This window comes from Lytechinus variegatus, chromosome 14 (assembly GCF_018143015.1).
Source record: "Lytechinus variegatus isolate NC3 chromosome 14, Lvar_3.0, whole genome shotgun sequence".
Taxonomy (NCBI): domain Eukaryota; kingdom Metazoa; phylum Echinodermata; class Echinoidea; order Temnopleuroida; family Toxopneustidae; genus Lytechinus; species Lytechinus variegatus.
This window is the reverse complement of record NC_054753.1, coordinates 23,593,485-23,618,308: the sequence shown is the minus strand read 5'-3', so window position 1 is coordinate 23,618,308 and position 24,824 is coordinate 23,593,485. Positions and strand designations below refer to the sequence as shown.

The following is a 24,824-nucleotide window of genomic DNA, read 5'->3' as shown; positions in this document are numbered from 1 at the left end:
ACCAGAATAAATGTTTTCAATGTGTCTAAAGAAAAATGAGAATTGCATTATCAATTTGCTTTCACCATTTGCATTTCAAAACGTGGTATGAACAGGCTCTTACAGAAATGGAAAGAAAACTTATATAGAGTGGTGAAAATAAGAAGCTTTTGGGTGAAAGTTAGACAAGGAAAGAAGGCAGAGTTTCGTACAACACTACGGCTGGAGTGAGATATTTTGGTTCTGATTTCAAAACAATTTTAAATGTTTTCAGTTTCCCATGACAATGCAAGTGATAAGCTAGATCCTAACCCTGGCAAGCTATCACATGTCATGTTCACCTCTGGACTTTTATTCCCCTTCTCCTGGGGCGTGTTTCACACAGATTTAAGAGTGACTTAGAGTCGCCATTGAATGCCTAGTTGCATGCATTATTAAAAACACAACCGCATTGGTCAGATCATGCCAAGAGGACGCCCACTACAACGTATTGATCAATAAGATTGCGCGTTGCATAACACGTGCGCATCGGCATTTAAATGCAACTCTCTTTACAAGTCATACTTAAATCTTTGTGAAACGCCCCCCTGGTCCGTCTACACCAGAGAGAACAAAAGGTTTATTTTGGATTTAAAATCCAGAAAAGAATGAAATTCACGGATGTCACAGCCACATCATGAAGTATCGCACAAGACATGAAAAAGCTCAGTCTGTTCAGGTTTAAAAAAGGAAAGGTAAAAAAAAGTGATGAAAGAAAAACAAGAGACATTATGCCCCCAGCACCAATTTACAGTGGGCAGAGGCATGAGAAAGGATAAGAAGAAGACAAAAGACATAACTAAAACTCCAATAACAAAAAATAAATATATCAGAAGCTTATCTGACTTCAATACATTTTGTAAGGCCTTCTGCTAAATTAAGTAATTTATCGAATTCATACTTTCAATCCCTAGAATGTTCTTTTCACATCTATTGTGAAAAAAAATTCTGATTCAAGCAAATCAATGCATGATAAATTCATTTTGCAGATAATTCAAGAATGACATAATTCACATTTTCTGAGACAGTCTCTCATTAAATATACTTTGAGTGACGAAACAATGAACAACTAGAATGCTATAGTATATATTTACAATTTAACAATAATGTCAACATATATCTGGAAAATACCATTTGGGAATAGGCTGTAATACACCAAATGCTGTGACTTAATACCAGGGGGTGTTTCACACAGATTTAAGTGTGACTTATATAGTCACACTTAAATTTCAGTTGAGGGCGGTGTAAAGGCATCACCGCATTTGTCAGATCATGTGCACAGGGTACGCGCTATCTGATTACATGTTCAATAACGTGTGTGCATTAGCTTTTAAGCATGACTCTAAGCTACAATTTGTGAAACAACCCCCTGGTTATATTAGACGATAAATGCTAGAGTAGGATTTGGCTACCTCACTATAGAACAATATCTCATATAATATGTCTTTTATAGGGGTGATCCTGCATTTCCCACTGATCTGTGGATGTTACTAGAGGAGGTCTGGAAGCCAAGAGAGAGAGACTCGAGTGGGATTCCCCCCCCCCAAAAAAAAATAACAATCAGGGCCCTGGGGCCCGTTTCATAAAGCTGTTCGTAAAGTTAAGAGCGACTTTAAGAACGACTGGTGATCCTTTCTTACGCGCTTAACCATCGCCAATGAATATACCATTTACCACAGGAAAGGATCAACAGTCGTTCTTAAAGTCGCTCTTAATTTACGAACAACTTTATGAAACACCCACCTGATGTGTTAAAGTTACCATTATGCTAACTTTGCAATCCAATGGTAAGTAACTACCATGGAAACGCTGATCAACAACCAATCGAAAACAAGGGGATGGCAAAGTTACCATAATGATAACTTTTATGCAATGGGGCCCAGCTCAGACTTTTGGTGCCCAAAAGATTTCACAAACGTACTCTTCCTAGTATTCAGATCAAGGCATTGACGACATACAAGCATCTCCCAATGGCATCTCTGGAAATGTAACAGGCTTTTCTAATCTTCTAATAAATCTTCATCTAGGTTGACTTCTGACGTATCTAAGTTGTCATCGATCTCCAGGTTGTCGAAGTCAAAGTCGAGATCGTCGGTGTCCGTCCTTGGGCGTGCCTCGGCTGGAGCTGGCTTGGTGGATCCTGAAGGAGCTGATGCAGGAGTCTCCTGGGGAGGAGCTGCTTCAGGCTCCTGCATAGGCTCCTGATCTTGGCCCTGCAAGAAAGAATCATCAAAATTGAAAGATTCAAAATGCACTTACTATGCAGGAAGTTTGAGAGAAAATAATAAAATGAACCTGTCTACAATGACCACCAATTGAAACACAAAGGCCAGAATTCACAAAAAAGGTTTTTCAAACCATCGGTTAAACCCATGGTTTATGCAGAATTACTGCGTATATTAAAACATGTCCAATGCCGATGTGCCCTTTTGTCCCAGTGAGCCAAATTAACACCTGTTGCCATGGTTAAATACGTTACTACATGTGTGTGTTTGAGTTTTGTCAGACGTGTATCAATCAGAAATGATTATTTACGTCTGGGACCAACCTTTAACGTCACCATCCGAAAGACGTGACCAGGGCTCGAACCTCGACCCTCTGCATCAATTTGTAACTTCCCCACAGCTTGGATTACAGGCGCATGCCACAACGCCCAGTTATGGCGTTGTTAGCCATGGTTAAGTACGTTACTTCATTCATGAGTCCACTGTTTAAAGAGTGGACTCATTAATAAAATAGCGTATTTAACCATGGCAAGAGGCGTCAATTTGGCGCATTGTGACAAAAGCGGGCATCAGCATTAGACATGTTTTAATATATTTAAAGAGTGGACTCATTAATTCAAAACAGTGGACTCATTAATAAAATAGCGTATTTAACCATGGCAAGAGGCGTCAATTTGGCGCATTGTGACAAAAGCGGGCATCAGCATTAGACATGTTTTAATATATGCGGCAAATAAGCAAACTAGTAATTTATACAGGAAATCTGCTTTAACCACCTTTGTGATTTTGGGCCATTAAGTGGCATTTAAAGATAAGAAGCTGCTATAGACATGTTATAAACAGACCTGCCAACCTCTTGGAAAGAAATTTAGTTCCTGGATCCCCCAAACTGTATCTTCTCCCCCAAAGATGTATTCTAAGTTAAAATGCACTCTTCCCGAAACGATTTGTTTATACTTCATTTGAAAAGATGTACTGCACTCAAATTATCAAGGTTTGAGCAGTTCCTAAAAAGTAAAGTAAAAATGGAGAAAAATGAAGGTCGCACATGCCAAAAACAGCTGATTATTTTTCGGAATAGACCTTATTCATATGATGTCATAATCTCATGGCGCCCTCCCTCAGAGGATATAGGAATACACATAAATGGTATTGTCAGTGATGCACCAACTGCAGATCACCAATGCATGCAAGGAAATGGCTTCAGCATCTAAGATGCCGCATGATGACATCAATGTATAAGGTCTATTGCACATTTTTATTCATCTCTCCAATAAGAGAAGTATATATATATACTCACCACAGTGAATGCTCCACTAGCAATAGCTTGCTGCATCTCTTCCATCACATCTCTTTCACTTGTACTCTGTCAAACAAGGAGAACAGATAATACAGACACATAATACACATACAGGGGGTCACGAGGCTGAAGTGTGACTCAAATTCATGGAAAAACTTTAGAAATGAACGAAAGTAGTTGCAGTTAACGCTGATTTTTACGAGAAAGTCTGTAAACCAAAATTGTTCCTCGATCATCGTGGATCTAGATTTGGCACAACAATTACAGAAACTAAGCTTTGAGAAATCATGAAATCTAAGCTTAAAATCAATGAAACTGCAGATAGCCAACACAGATAAGCACATGTGGGACAGTGGATAATCATTGCTTTGAAAAAGACCCAAAATCCCATGCTTAATTTGCTTATTACTCAGCAATCACATATTTTCCCCAAGATCCTTTCGCATATACTTTTATTCATTCAAAAAGACAGTTGGGCAGTCATTTCATTGGATTCTGTACAAACTGATTTTGAGATTGTTGCCAAAAACGTTGTTGATCATAAACTTACCGGTACGGAAGGGAACTTGTTGGCAGGTATGGTGGTCCGTCGGGTCTTGAGGAACTCTTCAGCCTGTGCAGTCTCCTTGAGTCCTGTGAAGAGATTCTCGTACTGTGTAGGGTCTGCTAAGGCATCAGCAGCCTTGGTGTTGACCTTCTTGAGACTCTCTTTCCATGCTTGGACAACCCTACGGAGAGATTGATATGGAGGGTTGTGGATGGATTAGTTAGGTCCAGCAAATGGGTTTTTAGTTGAAGCATCAATATGGCAATTGATTTCTCTTCCATGATAATGATACTCTTATTCCTCATTATCATATTCATGTTTCCTATTCTCCTAATATTTCTAGCTCATTAGGAATAATACCATCTATACCACTGGCATCATCATCATCATCATCATCATCATCATCATCATTATCACCACCATCATCATCACCATCATCATCATCAACACCACCACCACCATCATCATCATCAACATCATCATCATCACCATGATCATCATCACCATCATCATCATCATATTCACCATCATCAGCATCACCATCACTCCTACCACTATTATCACATGCTCCTCCCTCCTCATATATCCTCACACCACCTTATATACAACTTTCTTGTAATGTAAGAAAGAGGTTGTTAAAATACAGTAATGATAGTAACGATGAAGACAGTGAAAATGATAACAATAATTCCAACTATCTGCTCTTGGTTAGGTATTGATACACTGGGGCATTGTCTTCATAATACATTCTAATATCTTAATCAACAATATTGACTAAGCACTTTCAAAATTATTTGTAGCTAGCACTCAAGTCAGATTAAAATTGAAGCTCAAATTTGTATAATTCCATTCCAACAGTAAAAGAATATAAAATCACTGCATAGTTTACATTTGGAAGCATAACCATGATAAAAAATAAAGAGAAATGACTTACTCTGATATTTTGCTTGGAAGGTATGTTCTGGCAAAGAAAGCTGCTTCAGGATGTCGTCCTGACCGACAAAGAAGCTCCAGACATTTCTCAGTCCTGTAAAAACAGAACATGTCTCAAAATGTTAAAGACAAATGACTGTATTCGCAGTAAACACAGATTTCACAAGAAAGCCTGTAAAACCATGATTGTCACTTTTATCACTGTAGATCGAAAATTTGCTATTTACGTACACTAAACTGTGTGAATCGTGTAACATTTCTCTTCTGACAAATATCGCTCATATTTCATGATCTAAAAACAGATGCCTATATAAAATATGGTAAACAAGTCTTCCCTTACAATAACAGAGATGTATAAGACACCTCCTGGAACTGTAATATTAAGTCAATCTTGACACAGATAATCACCTTTGTTGGCTCAGAATAAGAAACCAGACATATTCATTGAGTTTAGGGTCAATATTAAATATTTCAATATGATTATTAGATATGATTGTTATTATCTTTATTGCTCAGTGTCCATAGAGTTTTGTAAACAAGATGATGGGGAAATTTGTCAAATTTTGGCGCTTCAGGTAATACCCTCTGATATTGCATAAGCATTCGAAGTAAGGATTATCCTTTGTTCATGGGGGGGGGACATCTATTGTTGTGTCCCCCAAATACAAAAGATAATCCTCTGTTCCGCTTGCCCATGTGCATAGGCAAATTATGCAACCAAAACAGGTTTTTATTGCACAGCGAAAAAAAAATTAATTGTAGTCATTATTCGAAGTACTTACTCTCCCCTGATGAAGTAGCCAACGAAAGCCACATTGTTCTTGTCATTCTCTGCTGCCGTGGAGGCCAGCTTATCAACCATACTAGCATTGCCGGAGCAGCTGGCTAGGAGGAGGAGACCTCCGTAGTCCTGGGCCTTGTGAAGGCACTCCTGGGCCAGTTCAAACTCACACTTAGACGTGGCAAGCTCGGCTAGCTGCTTCCATTTCTGTTCAGACTATAGGGTGTGCAGAAAAAAAATGGAGATGTGTTAATCTACCATATAATTCCTATTACAGGTAACCGGGCCAGTTCAAACTCACACTTAGACATGGCAAGCTCGGCAAGCTGCTTCCATTTCTGCTCAGAATATAGGGTGTTCCAGAAAAAAAATGGAGATGTGTTAATCTATCATATAATTCCTATTACAGGTAACCGGGCCAGTTCAAACTCACACTTAGACATGGCAAGCTCGGCAAGCTGCTTCCATTTCTGCTCAGAATATAGGGTGTTCCAGAAAAAAAAATGGAGATGTGTTAATCTATCATATAATTCCTATTACAGGTAACCGGGCCAGTTCAAACTCACACTTAGACTCGGCAAGCTGCTTCCATTTCTGCTCAGAATATAGGGTGTTCCAGAAAAAAAATGGAGATGTGTTAATCTATCATATAATTCCTATTACAGGTAACCGGGCCAGTTCAAACTCACACTTAGACGTGGCAAGCTGCTTCCATTTCTGCTCAGACTATAGGGTGTGCAGAAAAAGGGGGAGAGTCATTCGTACAATATCATTATATAATAAATCTTGGGTGAAATTTGAATTGGAAAATGTAAATAATGTATAGTTTGCATTGCATGTTGTGGTCCAAAAATTGCGTAGAAGGTTAAAATTGGTAAACTTCAGTGTATTAACTTAGTTCATGCTTCCTGATATTACATAAATATTATGAGGATTAACATCTATTAAAGGTCAAGTCCACCCCAGGAAAATGCTGACTTGAATAAATAGAGAAAAATCAAACTAGCATAGTGTTGAAAATTTCATCAAAATCAGATGTAAAATAAGAAAGTTATGACATTTAAAGCTTCATTTGTTTTTCACAAAACAGTGATATGCACAACTACGGAGTCAGTCGATGATGTCCATCACTCACTATTTCTTTTGTTTTTTATTGTTTGAATTATCATTATACAATATTTAATTTTTTTATAGATTAGACAATAACGACCAACTTGACTAGACAATGCTAATTCCACATGTTCAGGGAGGAATTATTCGTTGTATCACTTGACAATGAGGAGAAACTTAGAATATTTCATATAATAAAATACAAAAGAAATAGTGAGTGGATGACGTCATCAGTCTCCTCATTTGCATACCCACCAGGATGTACATATAACTGTTTTGTGAAATTAAGCGAAACTTTAAAATGACATAACTTTCTATTTTACATCTGATTTTGACGAAATTTTCAGTGTTAAGCTTGTTGAATTTTTCTCTTTTTATTCAAATCAACTTTTTGTTGGGGTAGACTTGCCCTTTAAATAACTAAAATATATGCCATAATCACCACTAAGCTAGCTAGCTTAGTGGTGATTATGACAGCTTAGCTCACTCACTCACTCACTACCTAAAAAGGAGTAACTATCTTTTCAATCATACTAAATTCTAATGAACTACCTTCTAATCAACTAGTTAGCTAAGAAGCTAACAAACTATTTGAACAAATCATTGAAAATGAATATATGGCATAGAAAAATAAAACATAATTTTAATCAAATATTACTGTGATTCAGTATTTGCCTTCAATTCTACAGTCAAACCCTATATTCTATATTCAATCTACAAAAAACTGACCAACTAATCAAATACCTAACTAATTGACAAACTATTTCAACAAGATAATTGAAAATGAATACATTTTGTTTCTGTTTGTGGTAACTCCCGTAGGAACTCGGCAGGACAGCATTTTGCTGGTAAACGCCAAGCTGGTATAAAACCAATTACCTATGAAACATTTTACGTCTAGGTTAATCAGTCATAGTGGCTGACATTATAGACGACAGATATCACTCTCGGGCCTTTTTATCAAAGTGGAGACAATGGGATTCGAACTCACAACCTTACGATTATGAGTCCAATGCTCTAACCACTGGACCACACGACATAAAGACAAACAAAACAAATAATCTAAATGCAATTAGCCTTTTTTTTGTACGTACCTCAGACTCAACAGCCAGACTATATGCTGTTTTTAATTCACCTAGTTGAAGGGCAAGGTCAAATTTGTGTTCTGTATCACACGACACGGCCAAGGCTTGAGACTTGAAACCCTGTTAGATAAAAAATATTGTAAATGAATACCATGATGCAAGGATCGCGATCAATCTTTGGCCTGTGACGTGAAGTCTGCTTCAACTTAGGCCTTACGTCTGTGCTAACATTGCAGTTTACCTTATTTCATCTGGATTTGGTGGTGAAGAGACCTATTTTCATTAATCCTAGACAGTCATTAATGGTTTTAGCACAAAATGGGATGAAAATTTGAATGTCTACTGTCAAAGATTTATGTCGCACTTGGCTCCTACAACCAGAACTTTAGACCAAAGTTTCAATTAAATTTGAAATCAGAATACATGCCAAAGGCCCACATTCTGAAGTTGTGTTTATAATTGGAGGATATCCAGTGATTATATTGTAAACTGTCAAAAATTGAATCAGTGTTTAACAGTTTTAAAAAGATTTACTACTGATAGTTATCAGCAGTATCAAATAGTGCCAGATTTTTAATTCCTTGTTAAATTTGAATGCATAAACTACATGGCCCATATTCTGATAGCAGGTTTAACTTAAACTTAGGTTTAAAGTTGTGGTTTAAGTACGGATAGCCAATTGTTACATGAATCACTAACAGTAGAGATATCATATGTCAGCTCATTTGGCTCTCAAATCATTCATAATTGTCTAGGAATAGATGACTGTCTTCACCATGGAAGAATCAGGAATGAGCAAAGTAAATATAAGAAACATACAACTTTTGGCTTTCCATAATTTTAGCAGAGTTAGACCATGGTCTACGTTAAACCTGACTTCGGCCATGGTGTTCTTATTGCATTTTAAACATCATATATATATATATTTTTCTTCTTTAATGGTCACTGCATGTTATGTATTTATTTATTTCTCTTTTATGCATTTTTTGAAATGTAAAATCAAGTTGTTAGTCTTCAGACTTTTTGATGAGTATTGTTCAATAAAACCGAATTGAATTTGTCTTCAGATATGTTATTTTTCCACGAATGACACATGTTAGTAAAATGCTCTCTTGGTCTCCGAATTGAAAAATGGGCAAGAAGTACAAACACAAGTGAAGAAAAAAAATTTGCTGGTTTCTCTATAGGGTTTATTCACATCGTCTTCAAACTGAAGGAGTAAAAATGGAAAGAAAATGAGAACGTGAGGGATAAACTTGCCTGTTTCTCTAGGAAGTGCGCCACCCTTGTCCGATGTTCTCTTGGTACTGTGGGAAGGACCTTGTCGGCTGTGTTGAAGTCTCTTCTCATGACAGCCGTCTGGTACTCCAGGACAGACAGCAGGAGAGAGAAGCTAACAACATTGAGTTCCTTGTCCCCGAGGTAGAGACGATTGTCCTTTGCAATATATCCTAACAGGTACATGGTCCTACAATGTCAAAACAATTGAATGAATAAGATGGCAATAATAGAGTTTAACAGCAGTTAGAAACTGTCCATGTCAAAATAAAAAATTTGTTGTTCAGCTACTGTTCAAAATCGAAATGGGTAATCTTATGTCAAATAAGAACCAACCGAGCATTACAAACTAAATGTACCCACGTTCACCAAGAAATCCAAATTGTAAATTTAAGTGTACGACTGTACCATGATACCAAATAATTCTTCTGATAGGCACGATATATGTGTGTCACAGGCAGACTATGCCTGTAAACCGAACTCTCAAGAACAGTGTACTATGATATTCAATTATTTCTAAAAAGTAGAAGCTTTTAATTTCTCTTGCCAAGGAGAAGGGTAAAAGTTAATAATAACACATCTGTGTCATTCAGGGCCCTACTGAAAATTAATTCCTAGCAGAAGTGGCTACCCTTTGGTAAATAAGGACTGTCATCATTATTACTACCAAAGCACCTGAATTTTTAAAATTTATTTCAAATGCATAACCAGTATTATAACTTCAAAGATTCTACACCACTGTAAAAGCCTACCATCAGCTATTCAAGTCAAAGTCCTTTGGAAGCGCGTAGAGATATTATTTCATAATGTGATCATTATCATACATAGTTTTTTTCTTCTTTTTTTTGCTGAAACAAAAATGGAATAAAAAGACACCATACCTGTCAAGATGTGAGATTGTGACGATTTCTCCACCGACATAGTAATTGAGTCTGTTAACAGAGTTGGTGTAGATGAAGCAATCACCGACCCAACAACCTGTCTTAACAATCTCCTCAATCTCACCAACAACCTGGAAAAAAGATCGGAGTGAAAATTGCATTAAACGTCTGCTCATGACCCAAGGTGGTTTGTTGTCTGGTTTTCAAGTTGGAAAATTTACTAGATATTTGCTGCCCCATCCACAGTAATATAGGTTTGAGATATTCATATCCTGGATTTGACATAATGGCCAAATCCCTCAATACATTTCAGGAAAGGCACATACATAGTTTAATGTCCTGGGTTGTCATGCAGTCAATCAAAGGTTATGGTGGTGACCCCTGCAACCTTAATTAATTGATATGTCATAAAAAATGCATCTTTGTTCATTGTTTTGGATGTCAAATATTTTGTGAATACTCTGTTCCTTGTATTTCCTTTTGTTCATTTATAAAAAATTATTAAAAAGTTGCAGAAATCAATAAATTACTGAAAAGTGACTTGGCCTCAGATGTACATATATCATGGAATAGCCAATTAGTATATCCTCTTCCATCCAGTGGCAACTGGCAATACTTGGCTACGATAAACATTAAAACATTACAACATGATCAGACTATCATAAAGACCTTTTTTAATGGAAACATACCTCAAAAGCCTCTTCAATGCCATCCTCTGTTACTCCTTCGTTTGTTTCCTGTGCCTTGGCAACTGCATCAGGACTGTATCTAAGGATGAAGTAAGACTCGTCTGTTGCTATGCACAGCAACTCACCATTCTCAGACCAGAAGAGCTGTAAAGAGTGATATGACATTGTTAGCAAACACTGAAGTAACCATATCATAGTAAACACTGTGCTAATGAACATCATGATCATCATCATCATCATCACCATCATCATTACCACGACCACCATCATCGTCATCATAATCATCATTAACATCATCATCATCACCATCTTCATGATGATGATGATGATCATCATCATCATCACTTTCACCCTCCTCACCATCACCACCAATATAATCAGTAGTGCCATTGCTATTATGATCAACATCAACCTCCTCCTCCTCATCATCATCACCATCACCATCACTATCACCATCACTATTATCATCACCATCACCACCACCACCATCATTTCTACCATGTTTCAGAGTTCACTCACATGTCGAGGTGTAATCTCTATTCTCCTAATAAGCTCTGTTGAATCCCAGTCATAGAAAGCAAGCCCACTGCTAGAACGAACGCCGAGTAATGAACCCCCAAAGATACCTGGAAAGAAGTAAAATGTAAGAAGTAATAATTATTCAAATACACAGGATCTATTCAAAGATAACCCTTCTGTCTATAATCAATAACTTCCTGTATAGAAATTACTTGTAAATCCTATTAGTTGGCATCTCTGTATCAATATTGAAAAAAATATATTGACACACTGCAAAAACTCAGTGTTGATTTGCCCCCGATCTATATTTGTCTAAACCAGAGAAGTGTTAAACAACATCAGTTTGCTTTTGGTCTTACACCAGATAGGTGTTTGTACAACACTAATTAATATTTAAACAGCTTCGGTTTGATCCCAAACTGGTGCGGACATATATAGATTCCGGGCTGTGGTGAACCAACATTGGAGATTTTGCAGTGCACATGTAGTTGTATTCCCTATTGAACGTTATAAATTCTTCCAAATTATGACAATTGTTGGATAATTTAGTAAAATTAATGAAGTATCAAATAATATATTACCTTCTGCTCCAAAGTCTGGTTTGAATGATTTCTTCTCCTTGAAATTCTTGAAAAGTTTAACAGAAGTACTGCTCTCCCTGATGGCATATCTGATTATCAAAAGGAAAACAATCATCATGCATAATTAAAAAGTCAATTTCAAATGATTTTCTTTTGCACATCAGACAGTTTGCATAACACATCAAAGGGCAATAAATGCACATAATGATCACAAAGAATAACAAAAAAAAAGTCCCTGTGATAGATTTCATGTAAAAATTATAACGTTTTAGGATAGGACACTCTCTATCTGAAGCCAGTATCCAGGCATACCATCATTCCACTAAAATACAAAGGAATGTATGTTCAATGATCATTCATTTTTCATTATCAATTCATATAACTCCACTTTACACTAGACTAAATAATGAAGGTTGATATTTTCTTTTTTATCAATTCAATAATCAATTGTTACTCTCATCGTATTAATAGATTTTGCCAAGGTTTATTTAGACAGTACAGTGTTCACTCATCATATTCAATCCCTTTCTGCTCAGTGAAGGGTTTACAAATAAACAATTTTTGCAATGAAGAAAGAAGCTGATGAGTGCATAATGAATTCAAATGAATTTCTGTAATTCGTCATCAATACTGATTATGCTGAAACCTAGCGTCCCATTGAAGTGAAGAATATAACAAATTTTATTTATCTTGGATATAACTAGACCAGCCTAAAGATAAATACCAGTTGTGGTAACAGTCTCAAAATGAGTTCGAACAGAATCCACTAAAATGGGCACCCAAATGTTTGTATGTATGAATAAAAAATATGTGCCGATTGGCTCTAGAAAAAAAAGGAAATTGCTTAGAAATTAGCAAAACAAGCAAGGAATTCCCTAATATATTGGGTATTTTTTCAAACAATATTAATACACTGTCCCACATATGCCTTTTTGTGTTAGTGATCTTCGGAATTATCTGATTTCAGCTTAGATTTAGTGATTTCACAAAGATAGTTGATTTCAATGTACCATAACTAGATCGATGATAACATGGCAGCATTTAACCTTGATTTCAACGAATTTGTCATGAAATAATTGTTTGCTGAAACTACTTTGTTTCATCTTTAACCTAGAATAGAAACCATTATGTAAAAAAAATATTGATACATGTCTGTAAGGTCCTTTTGCATTCAAAGCTGCCTTCATTTTTACGTAATAATATTTTTGAGACAATCAAAGAACATGTTTGTTAATATAATATATTTTTCATGTATGGACAAAATAAGTGCAAATGAATGAAATGGATTGGATCGGTGTTAAAGCAACCGCACACCTTACGACTGGTCTGCGACCCGATTTCAGAATAAAATGTAGTAGAATTTGATGCTGATATTGAGAGTTGGAATATCTTACTGTGTAATATTCTAAATAACCGTACGAATACCTATGATCAAATCTGTGACTATGGTATCACCTTTTTTAGAATAAAAGCGAATTTAATATCTAGTCCTAATGACGTCATAGCAGTCGTACGATTGGCTACGATTTGAAAGTAATTTGGCCTTTACTCCAAAATAAAGGCTTGCAAACTTTCAAAATGGTTATAATATTATTCTTTCAATTAATTTCAACCTCAAATGAAATGATATGATCCATTCACATCTTCAAAAAATGAGCAAAATGCGATTTGTTCCAAAATCCGATCGCGAACAGTCGTAAGGTGTGCGGTGGCCTTTATGGACTTACTCTGAGGAATCATGTGACCAGACGAATTCCAGGGCGGAGCCGTAGCTCTTGTTCCTGAGGGCCATAGCAGTGTAGATGATGTATTCTCCATCCCCGCATACTACCACAAACCTGTGATGGGAGAGGGGATGGGGGAAGGTGAAGCAATAAGACAATGTGTTGGAAAGTCATGCCACACATCACCAGTGAAAGCAGAATAATAAGCATTTGTATCCAGTAATGATCAATTCCGAGGTGCTAAAGAGCCTAGCAAGCTTGCAGTGATTACCTCAAGATAGCTTTCAACACCTATCAATTCGAGTGGTATTTGTACCAATTATGAAAGCTCCTACCAGTTAGCAGCAGTACGTCCTGTCTGTAGAGGTCGCTTAGAAAAGCCATCTAGCAATGTTATAAAGGAATTCAACCATATACCTATGCCATACGTACACAACCCACGTGGTAAATTCTCTACTGGCTGTGCGAACGAAGCTTGGCTAAACTCTGGCAGAAATCTCTCACAGAACTGTAAAAATTCACGGTTCATACTCATGAAAGGCTCTTATAATGTCCATATTTCCTAAAAATTGGAGTAACTCTGTCATCTGTAAGTAGTAAAAGGGTAAATTTTCACTTCTGTTTGGTTCAAACAGATCGGGTTTCGGGTGGTATCGTCTGAATACATATTAGCCCCACATATGCATTTATGTGTGTGTTGATACACTTGGTTTCTGACTTTCTTTCGTAGCTATTTTAATTGAGCAAAAAAAAAACATAAATTATTTATGATAATAGTTTTAGCTTTCTTCCTCTGTTTTCTTCCTGTTTTCTTTCCTTCTTTCTTTTCAATCTTTCTTTTAAATTTTTTTTTCTCTATTTATTTCTTTTCTTCCTTCCTTCTTTCCTTCCTTCTTTCTTTCCTTCTTTCCTTCCTTCTTTCCTACCTTCTTTCCTTCCTTCTTTCCTCCTTTCTTTCTTTCCTTCCTTCTTTCCTTCTTTCTTTCTTTCCTTCCTTCTTTCTTTCTTTCCTTCCTTCTTTCTTTCTTTCTTTCTTTCCTTCTTTCTTTGATTCCTTCTTTCCTTCCTTCTTTCCTTCCTTCCTTCTTTCCTCCCTTCCTTCCTTCCTTCCTCCCTCCTTCCTTCCTTCCTTCCTTCCTTCTTTCTTTCCTTCCTTCTTTCCTTCCTTCTTTCCTTCCTTCTTTCCTTCTTTCCTTCCTTCTTTCCTTCTTTCTTTCTTCGTTTCTGTCTTGCTTTCTTTTTGTCCTTCATTCCTTCATTTTACGGGGGGGGGGGGGGGGGGGGGTCACGAAAGGCTAGAAAAATAAACTTGCGCCTTTTTTTAATGTTTTCTTTTTTTGGGGGACCAGTAAAAATTTGAAAAACTGGGTATCTACTGGTCCGACATGAATAGGTTGGACCAGTAGAAAAATGGGTTAGTGTGGAGCCCTGCATAACTACAGGTGTTTTCAATGGCCGAATATAGTCTGAAATGCGACATCCCTGTTGTAATGCCCACAAATTACCTTGGGTTGAGCACACACCATGAAGTGAAAGTAAGAATGGAGAAAATTGGGGGCAGGATGGGCAAAAAGTGTATTTCACAATGGAGAAGCCCTCATAAAATAGAAATGCCAACCTGAACAAGATCATTTCATTATAAAAAAAAGCTGATAATCAGTATTTAGGTGAGCAAAATCAGCAAAATACCATAGGATAATATATTTTTTTCATTCAGAAATACTGAAAATCATATAAAAGTTGACAAGTGATGAGAATCTTACCTTCCATTTGGATTATGAGCGAGGGTCTGAGGGTAGACATCACAACTTCCCATATCCTTGATTCCTAGTGGCAGTCTCTCACCATCCTTGATCTCATAATCTAATTTTTAAAAAAAATCAAAACAGGCATAAACATAAAAATAATCCAAATTCATTTAATCCAGAGTATGAACTAATTGAAGACCTCATATTAAAAAAAAATATATAAAAACAGTCCAAATTTATATAATCAAAGAGTGTGAACTAATCGAAGAACTCATATTTGAGAGAAATACCCTAATTTTGCACTTGTAAATGTACTAAAATATCAATAAATGTTGCTTATATTGTGCATGTCACTGACAGAAAACTACCAAAATAAATAAAATGTATATATATATTTTTTTTCTATATATGTAAGGATACAATTTACATGCAGGTTTTACTGTTTTAATCAATCAATTTCGCTACTTACCAGTCATGGCTTTCAGATTAGCTTGCTGTATTTCAGAGTGTTTTGCCCACATGATCTTTCCGCTAGAATCCATGGACATTGCTGGTTCTTCTCGCCCAAGCTGTAGAAATGCAAAGAAGCATAACAATAAAACTCTTTAGTCAAACTTGCTTTAGGGACTACCTGTCTATTTAGACTACCAGTCTACCATAAGGTTTCCCTTAAAAACGGACTCTTCAACCGGTGTAGCACACAAGTATCCAGTAGGAAAAAATTCCACAAATGCATCAAGCAACTAGGCTGCCCAGTTAAATCCATGGTAATAAGAACATTACTGTGTTAGGCAGGGAACTGAAGTGGCTACACTGGGTAAATATGACTTTGTAGTTATCATCATCATCATTGTCATCATCATCATTATCCTCATCATCATCCGCATCATCATCGCAACCGTCGTCATCATCATCATCATCATCGTTATCATCACACAGGCACCAGTTTTCCTTGTCCCCCCCCCGAATAAGAACCTTTCAGATTCCAGAAGTAACCTATAAATACCATTGACATACCTTGATGATGATGCTGCCTTCATCATATCCAAGAGCAACATTGTTGGATCCTTTCATGTTCGCAACGGTCCATACTCTCTCTAGACCATAGTTCAGTGTGGTTTCTAATCTGTAGGTGTTAGCATGCCAGATTCTTACAGTACCTGGCAAAGGTGAGCAATGAATGAAAATGCAAAATATTTAAACTTGAGCAATATTCTAATTTCTCAGTAATATCCCTGAACACACTTCAAATTTAACAGATTTGTGTTGCTTTGTCGAATTTTTATAAATTCTAAAAAATCCAATATGTTAGCAAATAATTTTTTGCATTGATTAATGAATGAAAAACAGAAAGAAATTGAATGGAACTGAATTCAGGAGTATTGAATGAAATGAACTGAGTGCATTATTATTTACCATCTTCTGATCCTGTCATGATGATAGGAAGCTCCGGATGATAGCTTACACAAGAAATATTCTGAGCATGGCCTTCCAAGGTCTGTACACAGGTTTTGTTCTGAAAAGAATACACACAAAATTATAAAAACATATTGAAAATGATCAAACTTTGTGGATGCTTGAAATTGCTACCAAAACAAACTAGATTTCATCTTAGGGTAATTCTATAAAGTATGTAAAAGCGACCCCCTACATGTGGAAACTTCCTGAGGTAATTTGTCTCTGTCTTCAAGTTCATATCAATGGTTGTCATGCTCTTTGGTTGGGCAGTTCAGTACATGAAAGTATGGAGAAAAAAGTTATTCTGTTATCATCAATGAAATACACATGGTCAGTTTTGTTTGTGTGAGTGTAGCAAAGAGGACCTCTGCTCTAGGAATGGTCTACGGTTGTCTCACCTGATAGTCCCAGATCTTCACTAGTTTACATACCCACCCGACCGACCGACCAACCAACCAACTAAATCACTATGCTCTTATCAAAGGACCTTGCACTTGGGTCGGGTTACAGTCCAGAATCCTACCTGATAATCCCAGATCTTGACTAGTTTATCATCAGCACCTGAGACAAGGTAAGGTTTGTCGCCGCCGTTGTAGTAGTCTACACAATTTACGCCCTTCTCATGACCTTCAAGGGTGAAGTTAGGTGTGCTGGAGCCAAGTTGCCAAACCTAATTATAGAGGGGTGGGGGGGGGGTGTAACAATAACAAAGTTTTACACAACGTCAATTGGAAATAAGAGGAATACTGAATGAATATAAAAATATATTAAGGGACTGAGAAATCTCGTAAATGAAGCTGAATAAAAGCAGGATGAAAAAGGATGGACATGACCTCACATCATTTGACCTTTGACCCCATCATCCTCATGAACACACATGTGACATTACCCATTGATCATATGTACCAAGTGTAAACATAATTGATGCAGAAATAAAGAAATGAGAGTAATTAGAACAAAAACTTGACCTTTTGACCCCTAGATGACCTTTGACCCCATCATTCTCATGGGGTCACATGTGGTATTACCCAAGGATCAAATGCACCAAGTATCAACACAGAAATAAAGAAATGAGGGCAAGTCAAAAAAAAAAAAAAACTAATATTTTTGTAACAGACTAACGGACCAACAGACTAACCGGAAAAGTAGCGAGTAGGACTCTGCCGAATTTTGTTCAGCCGAGACAAAAAGACAAGAAAATATCAATTGCTGAGCATGGCTCTTACCTTGACTGTTCTGTCCAGTGAGGCGCTGGCGAATGTGTTGTTATCCTTGGGATTAAATACTATCTGCATCACATAGTGGGTGTGTCCTTCAAACACTTGAGTACACTGCCACTTACGATCCCAGTCCCACAGCTTGATAAGCATGTCATCTACAAATGGAAGATTCATTTTACAAAATTTAGAAAAAGAAAATTGGGCAGGACTGCATTCAAATGGGAACTATTGGAAGTACTTGGTGTCGAACCTGGGCCCTATGGATGTTGGAATAGCTCCTGCTTGGGGCGGTTCTCTCACAGCATTAACTAACTAATTAATTGATTGGTTTATATTCAGTGCCACTGTTTTTGCAATGTACTGGATGTTTGTTTGGATTTAGTATTATTATGTATCGTGGTTGTGTGATTTTGTACCATACATTATTAATGCCATAATTTTGTAATCATTTATCATTTATTTTGTGTATACAAACAGCCAGATATGATTTTCATGCCAATGTGCATTTATTTCACTTGAGCATGACAATAAGTGTTGGAAATCAGCATATCTTTTGAAAGTATTTCATTTCTTTTGAACCACCAGGTTGTTTTAGCAACGTAATTTCATTTGTCATCTGACAGATTCTTGGATATGGCAACCTTCCTTGAAGCTGATTGGCTGAGCACAATAATGTACACAGCTTAGGGTATCTCCAAATAATCAATGAAATCTTTGATTAGAGTGTGCAAATTTAGGACATCTGCTCAAAGTCCGATAGTGGCTATATATGTAGCCACTATTATTACTATTGTTATGATTAAATTTGAAGAATTGTAATGATTGACTTACCGCTACTGGTTAGAATGTATGGCTGGATCGGGTGTACACCTATACTCCTGATGTAATCTGAGTGAGCTTCAAACATATGAACTCTCTCAAGGGTGTTATAGTTGAATACTTTCACTTGCATGTCATCCTGTGTGAAAACAAAAATGGAATGTAATTCAGTTTTATTGTTCCCTTCAAACTCAGAGGCCAAATGAATGAAATACCCCCCAAATCACACACAAATTTTGTAACCTATACATATTTTCTCGTTGCCAACAAGATATATAATACAACTTTACGTCTATTAATTGTTATCTTATCAAATTAAAAGATTCACAATGTTTGGCTAACCAACTCAGGATTAATGCGGATAAACTTTGTCTTTAAAATCATTCTATTCATTATTCCTTAAAATGATTATGACAACTGTTCCTCTTCTAATAAATACTTGCACAGGATGATTATAGTTAAAATTAATTTAGATGAGCATCAATTAAAATAAAAATAAGGACTTACTGATCCAGTGATGACCCAGTTCTTGCGAGCGACAAACCTGGCAGCTCTGACCGGTAGATCACAGACCTCAAATGACTTGACAAGGGTCTGTAGCAAGTAGAAATTATATTATAGCGGTAACTGGCAAGAGTGAATCAAATACAGCAAAGTCATTCATGTATTCATCTAAAGAAATGTCAAATAATTGAAAAGTGGGCATTTTTTTACACTCATGTCTGAAAAGTATGATAATCATTTTTATCATCATCATCATCATCATCATTATCACCATATTTATCATCAACACCATATTTATCATCATTGTCATATTTATCATCATCATCATCGCCATCACACCATTGCCATCCTCATCATCATTATCATCAGCACCACCACCACCATCATCATTAGGCCTGAGACATTATGTTAATTTTTCAAAAACTTTTAAATGTTACTAACAAACAGGTGTTAGCGGTTAATCGGCGGGGGTGGTAAAAAAAAAACATAGAACCTTAAACCTTCACCGAAAGTTAAAAAAAAATTTGCATCTTTAAATCCATGAATTGGCCATCCATTTCCCATTATTCCTTAAAATTGTTTTGCTTTAGTTGGAAACTGTTAAGAAAATGAATAATATTCACCTCTTTCTTGTTTCTGAAAGATTGTTGTTTCGTCATCATCACTACCATCATCATCATAGCCGTCTTTTTCATTCCCTTTATTATCACATTTTTTATCATCATCCTCATTGGACATTTGCTTTCCAAACATGAGGTTTACAAACTGGTATATTTTGCTTACTGTAATTATCATATTTTAGTTTTGTGTTATCCATGTTCATAAGTATAAATTATGTTTTTAACTACAATATTTCTTTTTTTCTCACCTGTGATTCATGGTTCCATACATGTACGTTACCATTGTACAAACTGACAAGCATCCACGGCTCAGATGGATGAAGGTCAACGCACTTTACACGGTCAGACCGTGCTGAAAGCTTTCGCTGAAGGGGAAAGATATACAGATATGATTATAATATTCTGCTTTTACATACATGTAGCACTTATCACATTGTAACAAAGTCCGGAACGAATGCACAAACAGATTAGGAGTATATAAAAGACTTTACAAATTAGAAACAGACATCTACCGATATATCCCCAGAGAATTTTGGGATGTTTTATATCATGCAGTTATGTCATTGGTTTCCAGAGGGGTGACAAAGGCTTCATGTAATTTTCTTAAGGTTTCCAGAATTCATAAGTATGTGATCAATTTTCTTTGACTATGTCACACTCACATGTAACATGCATGGATATTTTTTGCCCAAAAAAATAAGAAACACAAATTGTACAAGAATTGCATTACCGGTACTGATGGTAAAGTCCAAATTTCATAAAATATCAATATTCTTCTAATCTAAAAAAAACCCTCTAATATGTTAAACACTCGTTTGAAAAAAAAATACATGATTTCTATCACATGAAATATTAATGTTTCACTAAACTTAGTAATTCAATACAGGTGCATAGTATACACTGATCTTGGCTTTCAATGTAAAAAGATATATTTTTAAAACATTACTGATTGCAAAACAACAAAAAAGGTGGAAATAGATTTCTTACCTTTATATCCAATCTAAGAGGCTGTCATGTGAATAAAAAATGAGAAAGGAATGAACACAATTAAAAATGTTTACGAATGCAAACTCCTGTAGGATACATAGTACTAAATGATAAGGCTTGGGTCAAAATATGAAGTTCTGATAAGAATTCTCATTTCAAAATAAGTGGTCTGTCTATCCCTGTTAGCAATCAAGACAATGAATTCCTAATATCACAAACTGACCAAGGCCATTTGCAGCATCTAACTTACAAATCTTTTGTATTTTTCTTGCAGCCTGGAACAATAACGAGCCCAAAATATTGCATCTCAAACATTATCTGAGGGTACACAAGATCAAGTAAAACACAGCAATCCATGGGTAAGAAAGCTTAGCGACTGATCACGGGGCTAATATCTAATTCCATGATTTATTTCATTGATTTTTCATAAAATCAGTCCCATGATAAATTGCTTAATTATGCTCTATGTAACAGGGCTCTGGGCAGAGAAAGAGTCTTTTGAAATTTTCATCAGATAAGTAAGCCATGTTGAAAACTTAAAACCATCAGATAGTGTCGTCAGTCGGTCCGGGATCGGGATGAATTCCCGGCGGTCTGAGGATCAATCAACTTAGACCGTATCCCAGCAGGAAAATAAAATCAATAATGGCCAAATTCATGTTGTAATATTTCCCTAATTAGTGATTGTACTTACGAAATACGAGAGAACAATTTAGTTTCAACTGGCTGTGTGCACATGCACCTCGAAATATTACGCAATTACATAGCTATCTGTACTCGTCGATCGCATGAGCGCGAGCATGCACGCAATCTAGCTTTGCACACGGCTCCGAGAGATCACAATCGTCTACTGTATAGTCTCATGTGCAGACCTCTTTCGCCTCAGTTCGTTTACCGAGTCATTCATTTACCCCATACTTTCGAGTTGAATCTGCTACGATATGTATGGACTAGTGAATCTATCATGAAATAATTTACTAACAATTGACGATGATGATCTATGAGTATTTGCAAATTTAGCCATTTAAAAAAAGTCAACATTAATTTTGTGATGATTGTATTTGTTGGGGTATTTTTTTGCGAAAAGGTTTGCAAATAACAACTAGACGAATGCGCACCATGTTTCAGCTGGTTAGAGCCGGGAGAGAGAGAGAGAAAGGGGGGGGATTACGGGAAGTGCTTGGTCGTTCACGACTGGGGACCATCTGTCATCGACAGCCGTCAATGGTTGATAGTGTTGACTTGATGTTTACAATTGCAAACCAGTCGGTCAAATCATTTCTCCTAGATATATTTCGACTTAAATTATAAAATTGTACCAAAACGCTGTTAGAATTGGCGATGTTTAAAGTGGCGTTGTTTAAACTTTGAAACAACATTGTTTTGAAAGTCATATCATACCCTATATGTTGTAAAAATATGTTGTTAAATGCATCAAACAAATTTCCAATGATATTAACAGTTTTAAATGATATCGTTGGAAATTGCAAAAAATATTTAAAAACAAACTTTAAAGTTTTAAAAAATTTCTATTGGTTTAATAGTCTAAAAATAGTTGTATATTAAATGGCTTAAACAATGTTTCTTAATATTTAAATAGTTGTTCAAAATATTTTTTACTGTGAATAGTCTGAGTATCTATTCAAATAACGTTTTCTTGATCGAAAGTAATTCATGATTAAAGAAAAAATGAGTTTGTTGTTTTGATGCGAAGTGCCGGCCGCCAGGACTAATCTTGTGTAAATTTCCAAATAAGCTTCTCTGATAAGATAGTATTCACTTTTCTCAGTAGTAGTGATATCAAGGAGATATCTCCTTGGTGATATCATACTGTTCAGAGTTACGAGAGAGGGAGAGAGTGAAACTGAAAGTTAATCCATATTCCGGGCTAGCTAGGGCCACAGGCGCACTGACAAGACATTACGCAATTTGCTTATAACTGTCAACCACGTGCGCACCGACCACAGATCAGTGGCACCTACACGTGTGTTATTGGACTGTCAGATCAGCAGCTGGATCGACTCAAACATAATTCGGGTCATGTCAGTGGTCATTAATGTTTACAGTTTGCGGTGGTGGCACGCTTTGACTGTCTCATCATTATTTTCCCCACGTTTTGAGTGAATGTTTACAATTTGCGGTGGTGGCATGCACACTTTGACTGTCTGGTGCACCGCCAGTGCGCAGTGTGGTTGTACCGTATTTAAGGCTGGAAATGTAGGTATACAGTTTTGGATTGCATTTGTGCGTGGAGATACGTTTCGGGATTCGGGACGAGCCGGGATCCCGATAAGGAAATTTTGAAGTTGCCGGGACGGTTTCGGACCGGGATTTTTTTTCTAGATAACAACACTATACTACCATCAGAGCTCTTTAACTAGGGATCATGTTACTTGACAGCAATGTAAGCAACAAAACTTGAAAAAATAAGGATTTGTGAAACCTTAAAATGTCATAACTTTCCTATCATTCATCCAATTTTGATGAAATTTCCAGTGTTATGCTCGTTGGATTTTTCTCTTATTTTTTGTTGGGGTGGACTTGCCCTTTAAAAGTCAAAATTTTCCCTCAAAAATGGGTAATATGCACCATATATCCAGAGCACGCGGCAGCTAAGCTCAGATTTAAGAAGTGGGATCGTTTAAAAATGAGTCAAAAATGAAGAAATCCTTGGTTCTGTTCTAAATACTTCTTCTTCTTATGTTTGAGTAGAGATTAGTCATATTTGACTATTGTCGCGATTGACTCATCTATAAAATCTCACTTCTCACATATATTACCAATATGATGCATACATAGTATGACATATTTTGCTTGTAAATCCTTCTAATATTAAAGATAATAATTTGTGATAACTTTCGCGCAAATCTAGGATCATTCATATCTTCAAATTTCCAATCAAAAAAAAATAATTTCAACATTGAATTTGCACAGAAATTAAGTCAAGGCATGAATGCAAGTTGCCTTCAGTCGATAGGGCCCTGATCACAATGCGGGAGCGAATGACGGCTGCAACTTCCAGGTTGCACATCGCATGTGATGCGGTGCAATCCAGCGGCTCTCGCACACATTTTTTAACTATGTCGAACGAAGGGCGCAGGGAGACGTCAAATCTCGGAGTGAAACATGGCGATACATTTCAAGTTTTTATGACTTGAGATGGAATTTGAAAATGAACATTGCAATTACAAAAAAAAAGCTGAACATGTCAAATCTTTGGCATGTAGGCCTAACTCTTTAAAAAAGAGTAAATGAAAATTGCCAATTGTAAATGTTGAAACTAAACTATGTTCTACTTCTAATCATTCTATTTCTAATAATGCAGTTTAATTTCATGCTTAATCTTCAGTCTAATTATAATGTCAATGACCTCTTCTGCCTCAGCTCAGGCCTTCAAAAATGAATAAAATGCACAAGTGGCACTCGGCCCTACGACTCAATGGGTACAGTGCCCGTCGTCTTCGCCAGCGGAACGGCCCATGCATGCTAGGGATGAGGCTAGAAAAACTCCGCAGCATCGGCTATCTCCGCCGCGACGAAAAAAAAGACCAATCAACATCTTCTTACTCAATTATACTCCATGTCCACACCCTCTATTCGTGAATAGTTTTACAAACATACAATTATCCACTTAATTTATGGAAAATTATTAAATAAAAGCTGACAACTTACCATGATATTTTCGACTTAAAATTTATCAAACGTGGCACTCAAAATCAGACAAGTTCCAACATCATCAATGGGAACCAAAGCTCCGTGAACTTTGTCCGATCATTAACTTCCGGGAATGGTTTCTC

At 36.5% G+C, this 24,824-nt stretch overlaps 1 protein-coding gene across 2 annotated transcripts; it reads right to left on the bottom strand.

The window, feature by feature from the left end:
• Nucleotides 1-1,691: 1,691 nt before the first annotated feature.
• Nucleotides 1,692-24,787, bottom strand: LOC121427230 (coatomer subunit beta'-like). Of its 2 annotated transcripts, XM_041623531.1 has the most exons (23): nt 24,700-24,787; nt 21,028-21,048; nt 20,289-20,405; nt 19,424-19,510; nt 18,929-19,055; nt 18,104-18,252; nt 17,401-17,547; nt 16,836-16,935; nt 16,437-16,579; nt 15,889-15,988; nt 15,435-15,534; nt 13,675-13,785; nt 11,948-12,036; nt 11,367-11,473; nt 10,848-10,991; nt 10,159-10,289; nt 9,260-9,467; nt 8,009-8,119; nt 5,806-6,020; nt 5,025-5,117; nt 4,094-4,271; nt 3,544-3,609; nt 1,692-2,231 (listed from the first exon to the last, which is right to left on the bottom strand). In XM_041623531.1, the coding sequence occupies exons 1-23, from the start codon at nt 24,700-24,702 to the stop codon at nt 2,019-2,021; spliced, it is 2,760 nt and encodes a 919-aa protein (XP_041479465.1). In that variant the 5' UTR covers nt 24,703-24,787; the 3' UTR covers nt 1,692-2,018. The 2 variants fall into 2 exon arrangements, with proteins under 2 accessions (XP_041479465.1, XP_041479466.1); XM_041623532.1 differs by lacking the exons at nt 17,401-17,547; nt 18,104-18,252; nt 18,929-19,055; ... (2 more) ...; nt 21,028-21,048; nt 24,700-24,787 and adding an exon at nt 17,276-17,302.
• Nucleotides 24,788-24,824: the final 37 nt, after the last annotated feature.

Bases quoted from the DNA above. Each gene is read 5' to 3' on its own strand.
- LOC121427230 (XM_041623531.1), bottom strand. The intron at 10,290-10,847 runs GTATGTTTCCAT...TCTTTTTTCCAG, and splicing joins GCATTGAAGAGGCTTTTGAG to GTTGTTGGTGAGATTGAGGA. The intron at 2,232-3,543 runs GTGAGTATATAT...TCTTTCTTGCAG, and splicing joins CTAGTGGAGCATTCACTGTG to GGCCAAGATCAGGAGCCTAT.